This window comes from Ursus americanus, chromosome 6 (genome assembly GCF_024610735.1).
Source record: "Ursus americanus isolate L20-20 chromosome 6, mUrsAme1.1.p, whole genome shotgun sequence".
Classification (NCBI taxonomy): Eukaryota; Metazoa; Chordata; class Mammalia; order Carnivora; family Ursidae; genus Ursus; species Ursus americanus.
Window position 1 is genome coordinate 55,981,623 of NC_142132.1, and position 16,157 is coordinate 55,997,779.

The following is a 16,157-nucleotide window of genomic DNA, read 5'->3' on the forward strand; positions in this document are numbered from 1 at the left end:
TTTCCTACTTGGAAACCGAATCCTTCAGGTTGAGGTTTTTGTCCCTTAATTTTCATGAAGTTTCTTCTTCTGACCACCGTCCTTAAAAAATAATTCCTAAAGATGCTATTGAAATGCATACAGAGCTTCAGTGATTGGTAATATTATTTCTTAAGCTGTTTGGTCAAAAAAAACATTGTTTCTTTTCAATTATAACATTTCATTGTAAATATAAATGTATATAAAAGTATATCATTATTTTTGTCATGTATCACTTAGGTGTATATTACGTACCATGGAGATCTTTGGATAGGAAAGTAGAAAGCAGCTTTGTCACACTGGAGAATGTCTCTGAGATTCAGTTTATTAATGTTGGCATAGTAGTACCTACTTCATGCAGTTGTGAAGATGGAATGAGATAATTTACAAAAATTGTTTAGCACAGGACCTAACACAACTAGTCAATATTAGCAAAGTAAAAGTAATTTTAAAAAATCACCTGGGGTCCCACTCCTAAAAGAGATTACTTTTGTTTATTTTATTTCAGGTAATTTTTTAATATAGAATTTTCTCTGTCTTCTAAATTCAATATGTGTATTGTTGGGTTTTGCCCTTAAGGAAAAATTTTTGTTGGTCTACTGTATACAGGGGGACTTGCTGAATACTCTTAGAGTAGTAGTTCTCAACTGGGGGTGATTTGCCTCCAGTGGAAATTTATTAACGACTGGAGACAGTTTTGGTTGTCACGGCTGTGGGTATGCTACTGGCATGTAGTGGGTGGAGGCCAGGGATGCACTTAAACGTCCTGCAGTGCACAGGATAGACCCCTGCAACCAAGAATTACTCAACCTAAAATGTCAATGGTGCCAAAGCTGACAAACAATGAAAAATATCCAGTTTGAATCTTCAGAAAGTGGCACTTAATTCGGCCTTGAGGAATGAATAAAACTCTATATTGTAATGATGAGAGAGAAGAATCATCTAACCCAATGGAACCAAATAAGCAAAAGCAAGACCTCTGTATTGCTATATGATTTATTCTTGAGCTTATATACTGACTCCCAGATTAGACAAAGCAATAAAGTCATAGGAACACGTTCTTTCCTAAGGAAATAGTATATAAGGCTTTGTATTTGATAATTGTTGAGTAGAACACTAAAAATCATTTTTAAGTCCTCTGCCATTTTCTTCTTTTAGCTACCCATTTGATGTAACTCGTCGGCGAATGCAATTAGGAACTGTTCTTCCAGAATTTGAAAAGTGCCTGTAAGTTCTCTATTTGTCATTGTTCATTTTCTTTAGGAAATGTAATGTTTAAAGTAAGTAGGGAGATAGGACTGTGGTCTTACCATTAGTCCAGGTATTATTATGAGATAGTGTTGCCAGTAAATGTTACAGACATAGTCCAAACAAAATAGATTGTACTAATGAACCCAGCAATTCTGTGCATGATGCTTGTACTTGTTTGGAATGAATTGCTGCTTTATTGTGAATTTTCAGGTTGTTTTTACACTTGCCTTCCAAAAGCTATTCAAGATGGCATTTTGGCTTCTTTTAAAAATGCTATTATGGGGGCACCTGGGTGGCACAGCGGTTAAGCGTCTGCCTTCGGCTCAGGGCGTGATCCCGGTGTTATGGGATCGAGCCCCACATCAGGCTCCTCCGCTATGAGCCTGCTTCTTCCTCTCCCACTCCCCCTGCTTGTGTTCCCCCTCTCGCTGGCTGTCTCTATCTCTGTCAAATAAATAAATAAAATCTTTAAAAAAAATGCTATTATGGGGGCGCCTGGGTGGCTCAGTGGGTTAAGCATCTGACTTCACTCGGGTCATTATCTCTGGGTCCTGGGATTGAGCCCTGTGTCCATCTGGGCACTGCGCTCAGTGGGGAGCCTGCTTGTCCCTCTGGCCCTGCCCCCACTCATGCTATGTCTCTCTCTCTCAGATAAATAAATAAAATCTTTTTAAAAAATGCTATTATGGATCCTGAAATTGTCTCTTCACGAGTGGGTATAAAGATGTCATCACTTAACCATTGTCTTTCAGTACCATGTGGGAGACTATGAAGTATGTCTATGGACACCATGGAATTCGAAGAGGATTATATCGTGGTTTATCTCTTAATTACATTCGCTGTGTTCCCTCTCAAGCAGTGGCTTTTACAACATATGAACTTATGAAGCAGTTTTTTCACCTCAACTAAAGAAAATCATGATTTCTTTTCCTTAATAAAATCTCAGAGGGAGAAATAAAATGTTACTTTAATTTTGGGAGGAACATTACTTGAAGGGGGATATTTGCCTTGTCACAGGAACCACTGGTTTTTTAGTACTTGATTTTTGTATGCATCACAAATCAAAAGTGCTTGCTGTGCTTTTTGATGCCAAAAGTTCTACCTTAGACCATTGAAAAAAATTCCTAAGCTGATGCTGGCTAATCAGTTCGGTTATTTGAAACTGTTTTAAAGTGTTATTTGGAAGTAGAACTAACTTAAAATGGAATTAAATGGCCATTAGCTTTATCATGCTTTAATTCCAAGCTTTAATTATAATCATGATTTTCAAAGACTCTAACATTGGTTATATTATTATAATAAATAGGCTTGGTTATATTGCAACAGAATGATGGAAACTGAATTTTTAAGTTATATAAAACATACCTTGGGGGAGGCGCCTGGCTGGCCCACCCAGTAGAGCATGTGACTGTTAATCTTGAGGTCATAAGTTTGAGCCCCACTTGGATGTAGAGATTACTAAAAATAAAAAAATTTTTTGAAAACTTTAAAAAACACGTAGCTTAGATGCCAGCATTGAAGATTATTCTTATTGTCTCTCTCCTCATAATTCTGCTCCACTGCATAAAAGGACTGATACTTTTTCTCTTTGTTTTTAAATAAAATAAATGTTGTATTTAAAAATTAGCCTTGTAGAAACTCAACAATAAATGAAGAATTTTCAGGTATTGCTCAAATGTTATTACTAGGTACTAGGTACTATGACTGACTTAAATTTGTTTTTAAAAGTCAATGTATTTCCCAAAGGCAGTAATAATAAATACTGAATATCTTTGCTCTCAAAACAGATTAGCATTATAGATTTGTTTTTGTTAGGTGATTTGGTATACACTAGAAAATTTATTTAAGTGGACTGTGAAATATCCATTAATATAGATGTGAATGTCAAAGAATATTTCTAAGGTATTTTGTCTTGATACATCAACTAGTTCTTCCATGTAAAATAATTTTAGTGCAATATAAACTTAAGTAGAAATGTAAGACATGATTTAGTTGCTATTCTTTATATTAAAATGGTTTAAAATATAAGAATTCCATTTATTGTGTTTAGAATACTTTTTGTCTTTTATTGTAAGCATGACAGAAATGGGAAGGGAACAATTATAGTTCTGTCCTCAGAAATAGTGATTTGTAGAATTGATGTGGTTCTTTTTGATCAATGCAAACTATTTTAATTGTTCCAACTTTATAATTTTTTTATTGAGGTAAAATTGACATATAACAATATATTAGTTTCAGGTGCACAATGTAATGATTCAATATTTGTATTTACTGCAAAATAATCACCACAATAAGTCTAGTTGCTATCTAATTGATGTATTAGAAAACTAGGTTGAAAGTGTTATTTCTGCTTTAATTTTAATTTTGTTTGCATAAAAGATTTTTTTGTCATACCTTGGTAAAAATTAGATGAACTGGTTTCATTTTCAGAGTCTTTATTTTAAAATAAGTATCTTTGTATGATTTGTAAGTGTACCACAGGTAGAAATACATGTGTTCTTAAGACTATTTTGTATATTTTCATTTCTGGGCTACATTGTAGCTAAGTATTGTTATCAAATCTCAAGATAACTTAAATGTATGTAATAAGTATCTCAGTTATGTTATCGATAAAAGAGGACTGCGAATATTTTTTTAAATAAAAATTTGCATTCTATGTTACAGAATACATAGGATATTAAAAATAAATTTTATTCATATTTTGGCCATTGTTTCTCTTTTTTAACTCTTCACATTATTAAACTATTCACATTATTGAAGCACAAATGCTAAACATAAGTAGTCAGAACGGAAGAATACTTAAAATAATATATCTGATTTATTTCAGATTGATGACCCAAAATGTTTCTTGCCAGGTTATCTTCCACTGAAGATTGACTATTTCTGTTTTGATTTCCACTGTTACTCTTCCTGCCTTTTGTGGGAATAGGCCTTTGAGCTATAGAATGGGTCAGTGGTGTGGTCTAGGGACTGATAAGTGAGGTACCACTCTTGCTGTCAAGGGTATGGAAATAGAAGAGTTAATGGGTATATATAATAATATCTTACCCTATTCCCCCTCTGGGTATTCAACATCTGTTTATGCAGCACCCATTGTATGTCAGGCATTATATCAGCATTATGGAGAGCTTAGCTCAGGAGGTCTGTTAGCTGTACTTTCAGTCTGATTTGGGTGTCCGATAGCATCCAACACCAGATATTTCTCTAATAGAGTATGTACTACACTTTATGATAACTCCCTGTTTACCTATGTCCCCCCAGTTGGTTCTCTCAAGGGCAGAGCCATGCCTTCATCCCCTCTAAGGAGCACGGGGTGTGGTACCATAATAGGTGCTCAGTGATGTTTACTGAAGAAGGATGGCTCCGTCCCTGTTTTTGGAGACTTTATGTTCAGTAGGGAGAAATAAGGCACAAATAGTCCATGGCAAGAGCAATTTGAAAAGAAATGCATTTGGCTTGTTTCATAGAAATTTCTTGCTGCTAATTAGAGCCAAGATGAGTGGCAGATAATAAAACCTATATTATATGAGTAATGCATTGCCTTGAGTACTTGCACCAATGATATCTGACACACTTGAATAGCAACTGAACACTTTACACAATTCCTCACATCCATTCTTTGAATAACAGACACTGTGTTAGGCCCTAGAAATCAATGACAAATAATAAGTCATGTATATTTCCTGGGGACTTACTATATTCCATGGTTTATTTTATGTACTTTTGATGCCTTAACTCTGTCTCTACAAAAACAGTAAGATAGGCACTCTTTAATATTCCTTTTTTACAGATGGAATAATGGAGGTTCAGGGAGATAAATAACTTGCCTCAATCCACACACTAGGTGGTAGATCTAGGATGCAAATTCAGCCAGTCTGAATCTACAGCCTACTCTGCTGGCCACGATGCTATACTTCAACACAGTAGTATCCTATTCAGATGAAACTCTAACATCAAAGAAATATGAACATGTCAATAAACATAAACTAATCAAAAATGATAATTTATGGAAAGTGCTTATTAAGTAAATAGATTACATGATAGGGAATAATCGTGAGATATAGGGACCAGAGAGCTACTTCAGAATGGTCAGGGAAAAGTTTCTTTGATATGCTATACTTTAAACTGACGCATAAAGGATAAAAAGGAAATAGCCATGCAGAGTTGTGGGGGAAGAATGGCCCAGGTGAAGAGAACAGACTCAGACAGGAAAAAGCTTGGCTTGACATAGGAATTATCAAAAGTCCACAGTGAGTGAAACATTGTGAGTGAAGGAGTAGCAACAAATGGGGTTGGAGAAGGAGACAAAGGCCAGGTCATGGAGGGCTCTATAGGATATGGTAATAATTTTGTCTTCTATCCTAAATGCAATGGGAAATGCTTGAAGGTTTTCAGCAGGGGAATAAGACTGTCTGATTATGTTTTTACAAGAATTGCTCTACTTCGTCAACAAAGTTTGTAGTTAAATCAAAAAAATTTAAGACAGGGGGGTGCCTGGGTGGCACAGCGGTTAAGCGTCTGCCTTCGGCTCAGGGCGTGATCCCGGTGTTATGGGATCGAGCCCCACATCAGGCTCTTCCACTAGGAGCCTGCTTCTTCCTCTCCCACTCCCCCCGCTTGTGTTCCCTCTCTCGCTGGCTGTCTCTAAAAAAAAAAAAAAAAAAAAAAAAAAATTTAAGACAATAGAGAAAATAACCCCAAAATTGGTTCTTTGAAAAGATCAACTAATTGATAAGCTCCTAACTAGACTGATAACTAAAAAAGAAGGAAAATAAATTACTAATATCAAGAATTAAAAAGGACATCACTATGGATCCTACAAATATTGAAAGGATAATAAGGAATTTCTAAATAACTCCTTGCCAAGGAATTTAACAACTTAGATGGAATGGACAGATCCCTTGAAATTACAACCCATGCTCCATAGATGAAACAAAATCTGCAGAGCCAATTAAAGAAATTGCATTTATCAAACATTCTTCCACAAAGAAACTCCAGCCTCAGGGCAACCTGGCTGGCTCAGTCCGTGAAGTGTGAGACTCTTGATCTCAGGGTTGTGGGTTTAAGCCCCACATTGGGTGTAGAGATTACTTAAAGAAGTAAATAAAATCTTAAAAAACAACGACAACAACAAAAACCCCTCCAGGTTCAGATGTGAATTCTAATGAACATCTAAGAAAAAAACAATCTACAAACTTTCAGAAATTCGAAAACAGCATTCCCCAACTCATGTTATGATCCCAGTATAACTCATATCCAAACAAAATTGTTACACAAAAAGTTGTTACACAAAAAGAAAGTTACAAACCAGTATCTTTTTTTTTTTTTTAAGTAGTCTTGAGGCCCCATGTGGAGCCAATGCAAGGCTTGAACTCCCAACCTCGAGATCAAGTCCTGAGCTGAAGTTAAAGAGTCCGACGCTTAACCGAGTCACCCACGTGCCCGGATCTGTATCTTTCAAAAGCAAAGGTGGAAAAAGTCTTAACAACATACTAGCAAATCAGGCGACCTGGCTGGCTCAGCTGGTAAGCATGCAACACTTGATTCCGGGGTCATGAGTTGGTTGTAGAGATTACTTAAATGAATGAATGAATGAATGAATGAACAAATGAATAAATACATAACGTAGGAACATATTAGCAAACAAACCCAGTGATACATACAAAGTTTATTATAGCATAAGCAAGTTGAGTTTATCCTAGGATTGTCAAATGGTTTAACAATCTAAAGTCAATAGTGTAATTTCCAATAACAGAATAAAAAAGAAAATCCTTCAACAGATGCAGAAAGTACTTGGCAAAATTCACCATTTATTCATTATAAAAACTAATCACATTAGAACAGAAGAGACCCTCCTCAATCTGATATGGGGCATTTTGTCAGATTACATTTTCCATAATACATCCCATCTCACATGCACTTCTCATGAGTCATTAACACTCATCCCACCAAGAGGTAACGACTATGTTCACCTCCTAAATCTCGCTGGGTGGACCTAAAACCACAGTAGAAATGATGCTATGTGTTTTTTGAGGTTATGTCATAGTGCTGAGATGGTCTTCCATCTGGCTCATGGAATCCAGCCACCATACTATAGCCTCTATAGAGGAACTGACGCCAGCCTCAACTTACCAGCCATTTGAGTAAGCCATCTTCAAAGTGGATTCTTCGGTCCCCAGCCGATGCTTTGTGGAACAGAAACAAGCCTTCCTCACTGAGCTCTGCCCAAATTGAAATTTCACAAACTAAAAAAAATTGTTGTTGTTTTAAGCCACTAAGTTTGGGAGGTTTGTTTTTGTTTTTATATTGTATGAGATAACCATAACAGTTATCCACAAAAACCCAACCGCTAGCATCATACTTCACGGTGAAATATTGAATGCTTTCACCCTAAGATCAGGTAGAAGGTAAGGATGCCCAGTGTCATAACTTCTATTTAACCAGTGAACATAGATAAGAAAATGAAATAAAAAGCATAAAGATCAGAAAGGAAGAAGTAAAACTCCCTCTATTTGCAGATGACATGATTATTTACATAGAAAGTCTTAATGGACCTATAGCACAACTACCAGACATTATAAGTGAATTTGTATCTCAGGATATAAGGTAAATATAAAAATATACACTTTTAAAAGAGATTTTCTTTTCTTTTTTATTTGCATCCCTCCCACCCCCATCAAATATTTTGTTTTTAAGTAATCTCTATATCTAATATGCGGCTTGAACTCACGACCACAAGATCAAGAGTCACATGCTCCACCAACTGAGCCAGCCAGGTGCCCCTAAAAATATGTACAATTTTTCACTATCAGGAAGCAATTGGAAAACAATATATTATTATTTTTTTAGATTTTAAGTAATCTCTACACACAAGGTGGTACTTGAGTTCACCACCCTGAGATCAAGAGTCGTGTGCTCTAGGGACTGAGCCAACCAAGCACTCCTAGAAAACAATTTCAAAGCAATTTCATTTAGGGGTACTTGGATGGCTTAGTCCGTAGAACATGCGACACTTGATCTCAGGGTGGTGAGTTCAAGTCCCACATTGGACATAGAGCTTACTTTAAAAAAACAATTCAGGACTGCCTGATGGCTCAGTCAATTGGTGGAGCATGCAAGTCTTGTGTGGGTTGTGAGTTTGAGCCCCACAATGGGTATAGAGATTACTTAAAAAAATTAAATCTTCAGGGGTGCCTGGGTGGCGCAGTCAATTAAGCATCTGACTCTTGTTTTGCCTCAGGTCGTGATCTCATGGTCATGAGATCCAGCCCCACATTGGGCTCCCTGCTCAGCTTGGAGTCTGCTTGAGGATTCTCTCTGCCTCCCCTGCCCCTCCTTCTCGTGTTCTCTCTCTCACAAATAGATAAATAAATCTTAAAAAAAAAAATCTTTGGAGGCGCCTGGGTGGCTCAATCAGTAGAGCATGTGACTCTTGATCTTGGGGTTGTAAATTCGATCCCCATTTTGGGTGTAGAGATTACTTAAAAAAATAATATCTTTAGGGGCGCCTGGGTGGTGCAGTCGTTAAGCGGCCGCCTTTGGCTCAGGGCGTGATCCAGGCGTTTTGGGATCGAGCCCCACATCAGGCTTCACTGCTGGGAGCCTGCTTCTTCCTCTCCCACTCCCCCTGCTTGTGTTCCCTCTCTCGCTGGCTGTCTCTCTCTCTGTCAAATAAATAAATAAATAAATAAAAATCTTAAAAAAAAATAATAATATCTTTAAAAAATAAAATAAAATCTTTAAGTAAAAAAAGTACACAAGAAAAAACCAATTTAATTTATAATAGCATCAAAAATATAAAATATTAGTAATTATAGTAAAAGATGTGCAAGAACTCTACACTGACAATTCCAAAATGTTTCTGAGAGACTTTAAAGATCTGTATAAATGGAGAGATAATGATGTTTATGAATTAGAAGACTATGGTGTTAAGAAATTAATTTTTCCAAGTTGACTTATAGATCAAATGCAATCTCAATCATAATTCCCATAGGCTCTCTTTATTATTATTATTATTTAAAGATTTTATTTATTTATTTGAGAGAGAGAGACAGAGACAGATAGCAAGAGAGAGCACAAGTGGGGAGGAGGGGGAGAAGCAGGCTCTCCACTGAGCAGGGAGCCAGAGGCGGGACTTTATCCCGGGACCCCAGGATCAAGACCTGAGCAGAAGGCAGACACTTAACCAACTGAGCCACCCAGGCACCCCCACCTCCACCCCTGCAGGCTCTTTGTAGAAACTTACAATCTGATTCTAAAATTTATATAGAAATTCAAACACCTAGAATACCCAAAGAAATCTTTAAAAAGAACAAAGACATCACTACCTGACTGTATGACTTACTATAAAGCTGTAGTAATGATGACATCGAGGAACTGGCATAAGGATCAACAAACATCAAAAGAACAGAGTCGAGAGCCCAGAAACAGACCTATACTTAAAGGTCCTTTGATTTTTTAAGGGAGCCAAAACAATCCAATGGGGAAGGAAAGTCTTTTCAACAAGTGCTGCTGGAAAAACTGGATATTCAATCTCTACCGAATACCACACACACAAATTAATTTGAGATGGATCATGTACCAAATGAAAAATAGATCAAGCTTCAAGAAGAAAACAGGAGAATATCTTCATTACTTAGGGGTTAGAAAATTACTCCTTAGGTCACGGGAAGCAAAAAGCATGGAAGAAACATGGATAAATTAGACTTCAGAAAGACTTAAACTTCTGTATATCTAAAGATCTTGTTAAGACGAATAAGGGACACCTGGGTGGCTCAGTCATTAAGCGGCTGCCTTTGGCTCAGGTCATGATCCCAGGGTTCTGGGATGGAGTCTGCATTGGGCTCCCTGCAGAGGCGAGCCTGCTTCTCCCTCTCCCTCTGCCTGCTGCTTCCCCTACTTGTGCTCTCTCGCTCTCTCTGTCAAATAAATAAAGTCTTAAAAAAAAAAAAGACAAATAAATGGGGTGCCTCGCTGGCTCAGTCAGAAGACCACGTGACTCTTGGTCTGGGGGTTGTAAGTTTGAGCCCCACAATGGGTGTAGAGATTACTTAAAAATAAAATCTTTAAAAAAAAAAAAAAAGATGAATAAGCAAGCCACAGACTTGGAGAAAATACTTGCAAACTTATCTGACAAAAGTCTTTCCTCTAGAATATAAAGAATCTGTGTAACTTAATAATAAAAGAATTTTATTTTAACTTTTTAAAAAGATTTTATTTTTGAGTAATATCTCCACCCAACATGGGACTTGAACTCACAACCATAAGGTCAAGAGCTCCATGCTCTACTGAGTGAGCCAGCTAGGCACCCCAAGAACAATGCAATTTAAAAAAAAACGGGCAAAGGATTTGAACAGACATATTACATCGAAAGATGTAGAAATGACCAAACAAAATAGTGTGTACCGTATGATCCCATTTATATGGCGTTCTAGAATAGACAACTCTAATATCCAGTGAAAAACAAAGAACGGAAAACAGACTAGTGGTTACCTCTCTAGTAGGGATGGATGTAGGAATTGCTTGAAAAGGGGAATGAGAACTTTCTGGAGTAATAACACATTTTTCATCTTAGTAGGGGTTTGAACACATGTTGTCAAAATTCATCAAATGGTACACATAAGATCTGTGCATTTTTAAAATGTAAATTAAAAAAATTTACATATAACACATTAAATTTTTAAAGTACCATAAAGAAATCCTGACCTGTAGCTAATGATATACACGCTCAAGTGTTTAGGGATGAAATGCACTGATGCCTGCTATTTGTTAATGCATTAAAAAAACACAACAACTCGAATTCATGGATGTATGGAGGGATGGATAGATACACATGTGAGAATCAAAGATAGCAACATGTTAATTATAAAATCTAGGTGGTAGCTATATGGGTGCTCATTTATAATCCTCTTACATAATTCTTTACGTTTGAAAGTTTTCATGATAAAATATTGGGAAAAGGGACCGAATTGCAGGGAGACCACTATGAAAGCACATTTAAGAGTGTGCTGAGGTTTTTTTACATTAGAGATAATGATCGGGTTGTGATCTTGGAGATGGAAAGGCATGAAGGGATTTAAGATAGTTCGAAAGGCTGAATCTATGGGTCTGCCTATGGATTCGATGTGGGTAGTAACAGAAAGGAATCAGGACAACTTCTAGGTTTCTGGCCTTATCTTCTGGGTGGATAGTGCTATTACTGGGAAGAATAATAGGTCTATCGAGAAAATTAAAAATTCCATTTTGGCCATGTTATAAGGAAAGACTTGCCCATCCTCAAATATTTCTAAGTGTAGCTATCATGTATGTAGTTGGGTTTTTGAATTCAGTGGAAAAGCCCTGTCTATACATAGGAATTTGAGAATTGGCAGGATACAGATGGTATGTATGTATGTATCTATTTTAAGATTTTATTTATTTATTTGACGGAGAGAGGGAACACAAGCAGGGGGAGTGGGAGAAGGAGAAGCAGGCTTCCCACTGAGCAGGGAGCCTGATGCAGGGCTCAATCCCAGGACCCTGGGATCATGACCTGAGCCGAAGGCAGACACAACAGACTGAACCACCCAGATGTCCTTTGACAACTTCTTTTTTTTAAAGTCTTTTTTTTTTTCTTTTTTAAGATTTATTTATTTTAGAGAGAGACTGTGAGCACCTTTGCGAGCTTGGGGATGGGCAGAGGGAGAGAAGCAGACTCCCAGCTGAGCACTGAGTCCCAGAACCCTGCGAGCATGATGTGAGCCAAAATTAAGAGTTGATCACTCAACCGACTGAGTCACCCAGGCACCCCAAAAGACAACTTTTGATGAAGATTATTTTTAAATTGGATGAGGGGGATGCCTGGGGGCTCAGTTGGTTAAGCATCTGCCTTGCGCTCGGGTCATGATCCCAGGGTCCTGGGATTGGGCCCCACATCAGGCTCCCTGCTCAGTGGGGAGCCTGCTTCTCCCTCTGCCGGCCACTCCCCTTGCTTGTGTTCTGACAAATAAATAAATAAAATCTTAAAAAAAATAGAATAAAACTGGATGATGGGGCACCTGTCTGGCTCAGTTGGACAAGCATGTGACTTGACCTTGGGGTTGTGAGTTTGAGCCTCACTTTGGGTTTAGAGATTACTTAAAAAATAAAATCTTTTTTCTTTTAAAAAAAGATTTTATTCATTTATTTGAGAGAGTGAGAGATCAACAGCGAGAGCACAAGCAGGAGCAGCAGCAGAGGGAGAGGAGAAGCAGACTCCCTGCTGAGCAGGGAGCAAAAATTCAGGACTTGATCCCAGGACTCTGGGACCAGGACCTGAACTGAAGGCAGACACTTAACCGATTGAGCCACCCAGGTGCCCCCAAAAATAAAATCTTAAAAAATAATAAAATAAAATTGGATGATAGCTTTATGAGGTGATCATTTTATTATTTTTAACACATTTCATTCAGAAATATTCCCTAGTATATTATTTTTTCAAGATTTTTATTTTTATTTATTTTTTTTAAAGATTTTTAAAAAAGATTTTATCCATCCTTTTGTCAGAGAGAGAGCACACAAGCAGGGGGAGCAGCAGGCACAGGGAGAAGCTGGGCACCCCGAGGTAACATCTTTTAAGGGTGGAAGGTACTGAGCCACATTATAAGCCTGGGAGCAGCCCAATAGTGAGGGCCACATTGATGATACAAGAAAATGATGGAATCGCTGAAGAAGCAATGCCCTTGAGAATGAGCACAAGTAGGATTGCTCATTGATCAGTGGCCTGCTTTGTCCAGTGTTGAAAAAAGTGGAAATAGGTTATAAGTACAGATGTTAGTACTTTTATAGATTTAGTCGGGGCATGATGAGGAAGTTCCTATCTGAGGGCTTCTATTTTCTCAATGAGTTTTCCACAAAAAAAGAAGAGGCGGGGCTCCGGGGTGGCTCAGTCCTTAAGCTCGGGAGGACTGTTGGTTTTGGCTCAGGTTATGCTCTCAGGGTCTTGAGATTCAGCTCCACCTGGGGCTCTGCCCTCAGCCTCGAATCTGCTTCTCTCACTCTCTCTCTCTGCTCCCTCTCCCTGCCCATGCTCGCACTCTCTCTCGCTCTAAGGTAAATACATAAATCTTAAAAAAATAAAATTGGCTGGGGCACTTGGGTGGCTCAGTTGGTAAGCCTCTGCCTGCCTTCCACTCAGATCATGATCTCAGGGCGCTGGGATCCATCCCGCCTGGGGCTCCCTGCTCAGCGGGGAGTCTGCTTCTCCCTCTGCCCGCCTCCCCGTGCTCTCTCTCTCAAATAAACAAAGAAAATCTAAAAAAAAAAAAAAAAAAAAAGGGAAGTTTTTTCCCAAGAAGGTGGAAAGTTCTGCAAGCTAACAAGGGACACCTGGTTTTGGGCAATTGGTTCTGTTCTGAGTGTGGGCTGAGCAAGGGTGGGCGTGTCTAGGGAAAGTGTGGGAGCATTTAGTCTGGGACAGATTATGAAGACTCCCTGTTTCCCAAACCCTAAGGCAAGGGTGCAAAGACTCCATTAAGACCACCGCGACCAGTCCGGCGCCCCGCGGGGAACTCGCCAGGCTGGGAGGGGCGCCTTCGCGCAGGTCCCTTGGGACCACAGCGGGAAGGCGCATGCGCGCGGCGCCTCAAAAACTCGCGCTTCTTTTTCTCGTCGGAGCTGCTGGGTTTCCCTCATTTTATCTGGCGACAGTTTGCATTCTCCGCGCCCGCCATGGCGCGACTGGAAGAACTGGAGCAGCTGAAGAAGAGTCTCGGGGAAGAGGCTGAGCCGCCGGCGGAGCTGTGAGCGGAGCGGAGGGAGGGTCTGGGAGTCAGGCGGGAGATTTGAAAGAAAGGAGCGGGAGAGGCCGCACCCACGCCTCCGCGGCGCCGGCTCGGGATTAAATGACCCCAACGCCCAACGAGTTTCCAGAGCTGGGGTGTGCTTCGTAGTGTTCTCTTTGGGGCCACACTGGGGCCAGAGCCCAAAGACTGCTCACCTAACGGTTCATTCTTTCCCTTGATATCACTTGCCCGAATTCGGGGAGTGCCAGCAGCCTTAAGGGCCCTCATAAAGGGAAATTGCAACTGCTTGATGCTTTCCTCAATGTTTAGTTGGGGAATCTTATTGCAGGAGAACTCTCTACCCTCAACTTGGACTAAATGGTCAGGGCAACTTGGCCCACAATCATGGTGTGGAATTATTTTCAATTAATAGTAATGATGCTAATTCTAGTTGACGGATCTTTGCGTTTTGATCAGCATTATCATTTGCGAAATCCTTAAGGCATCCCAGCTGACCTTGGGAAATTCATGGCCTGAGGCTTCCTGGAGTAGGTGAATGAGGGATTGCATAGTAGTAGAGCCCAGGATTGGGTATTACAATTAGAGGTAATGACGCTGGCCTCTGTTGTACTGTCACTGACAAAGACTGCAGTCAAACTGGAAAGACTAATGACGGACTTAATGTTTTCTAGAACGGTTAGCGAATTCTGCATAGTTTTGAGGCGGCTAGGATTAATGGATAAAAGTATTGTGAAGTTGACTTGCCCATTATAAATAAGAAATGTCTGAGTTGCTCTATGAAGGAAGGAGCTAACATGACAGGTAGTAAGCTTGCTTTGCTCTGCGGGGTAGGGGCTAGTTGATTCTCACTGAGATTTTACAGAAAGATTTTCTTCATTAAGTAGTAGTTTGGAGTAGATGATTTCTAAGTAGGCCTAAAGATTAATATAATACCGTGGCTTACAGTAGGACTTCAGCAAACCACCCACACTATGCTTTTCCCTAACAAATATCCCTTTCATTTACAAAAAGGATAGTGTCCAAGACATTTCCTTTTGTTTATACTTTGGGAAGGTTTGCGCCAGCGGTAGGAATTTGTTATTTAATATTTTTCCATTTATCGTTAATCCTCATAATCAAGGATGCCCCGCAGAGCTCCTTGTAAGAACTTATACAGTATTTGGAAAAATCCATATCGTAGGCATTTTTTTTTTAAAGATTTATTTATTTATTTATTTGACAGAGATAGAGACAGCCAGTGAGAGAGGGAACACAAGCAGGGGGAGTGGGAGAGGAAGAAGCAGGCTCCCAGTGGAGGAGCCTGACACGGGGCTCGATCCCAGAACGCAGGGATCACGCCCTGAGCCGAAGGCAGACGCTTAACGACTGCGCCACCCAGGCGCCCCCATAGGCATGTTTTAAATGGCATTACTTCTGGGAAGTTTTTAGAATAGGAATTCTGCTATGCTCTTACTCTCTTAATTTTTATCTATTTAGCTAACGATCATTGTGATAAGCTTTCTAGAAAAAACAAACCTAGGAAATTGAGAAGGTTTGTTTGTAGGTTAAGGAAATTGGATGGCTTCTTATTTCATGCTAAGTTGTTTTGTTTGTATATGTTTTAGATTTCAGAAGAAGGTGGAAGCTTCCTTCTCTAAAACACTTCTGAGCCGAGGAATGGATAACCGATACCTGGTATTAACAGTCAATATTGTACAGAAGGAAGAAGGAACCCATGAGAAACACCTAATCATCACTGCTTCCCAGTCACTAGAAAGTAAAGAACGGTGTATCCTTAGGAATGACTGGTAATTTTCTTGTGACTTTGAGTACTGATCTGCTTAAGGGTACCATCTTAAAACGCATCACATGGGCTTGTGTGGATGTTGCTATAATTTAATTGTTAATAAAGAAAGTAGATATGAACCTGAATTAATTTCGTGTAAAAATTGTGCTTGTTACCCCAATATCTCAAACTCCTTATTCTGAAACTTTGTTTTTATCGTCATTTGAAAATTAACTACAAAGGGCCTTATTAAATGACTACTTCCAAAATTTCCCAGTGCTTTTTGTTTTAAGATTGCAGCTTTTCACTTAGAGCAAAATTAATTACAGCATAAGAACAGTCTTAAACCCTAGATTTCTCTA

General features: G+C 39.0%; 2 protein-coding genes across 4 annotated transcripts in view; both read left to right on the forward strand.

Annotated features, from left to right (window-relative positions):
- Nucleotides 1-3,973, forward strand: part of SLC25A16 (solute carrier family 25 member 16) — a 39,370-nt gene extending 35,397 nt beyond the window's left edge. For 2 of the 3 annotated variants that reach the window (XM_087863069.1, XM_087863070.1), the window contains 2 exons: nucleotides 1,177-1,245; nucleotides 2,022-3,973. In XM_087863069.1, coding sequence (XP_087719195.1) covers nucleotides 1,177-1,245; nucleotides 2,022-2,178 — 226 coding nt within the window. In that variant the 3' untranslated portion in view covers nucleotides 2,179-3,973. Of the gene's footprint in view, nucleotides 1-1,176; nucleotides 1,246-1,993 lie in introns of all 3 variants that reach the window. The other variant, XM_087863071.1, reaches the window with a different exon arrangement.
- Nucleotides 3,974-13,869: 9,896 nt separating this feature from the next.
- DNA2 (DNA replication helicase/nuclease 2) overlaps nucleotides 13,870-16,157 on the forward strand; it is a 48,225-nt gene continuing 45,937 nt past the window's right edge. Inside the window, exons 1-2 of the mRNA XM_045783595.2 lie at nucleotides 13,870-14,027; nucleotides 15,635-15,817. Of these exons, the coding sequence (XP_045639551.1) occupies nucleotides 13,957-14,027; nucleotides 15,635-15,817 (254 nt within the window). The 5' untranslated portion in view covers nucleotides 13,870-13,956. The remainder of the gene's footprint in view (nucleotides 14,028-15,634; nucleotides 15,818-16,157) is intronic.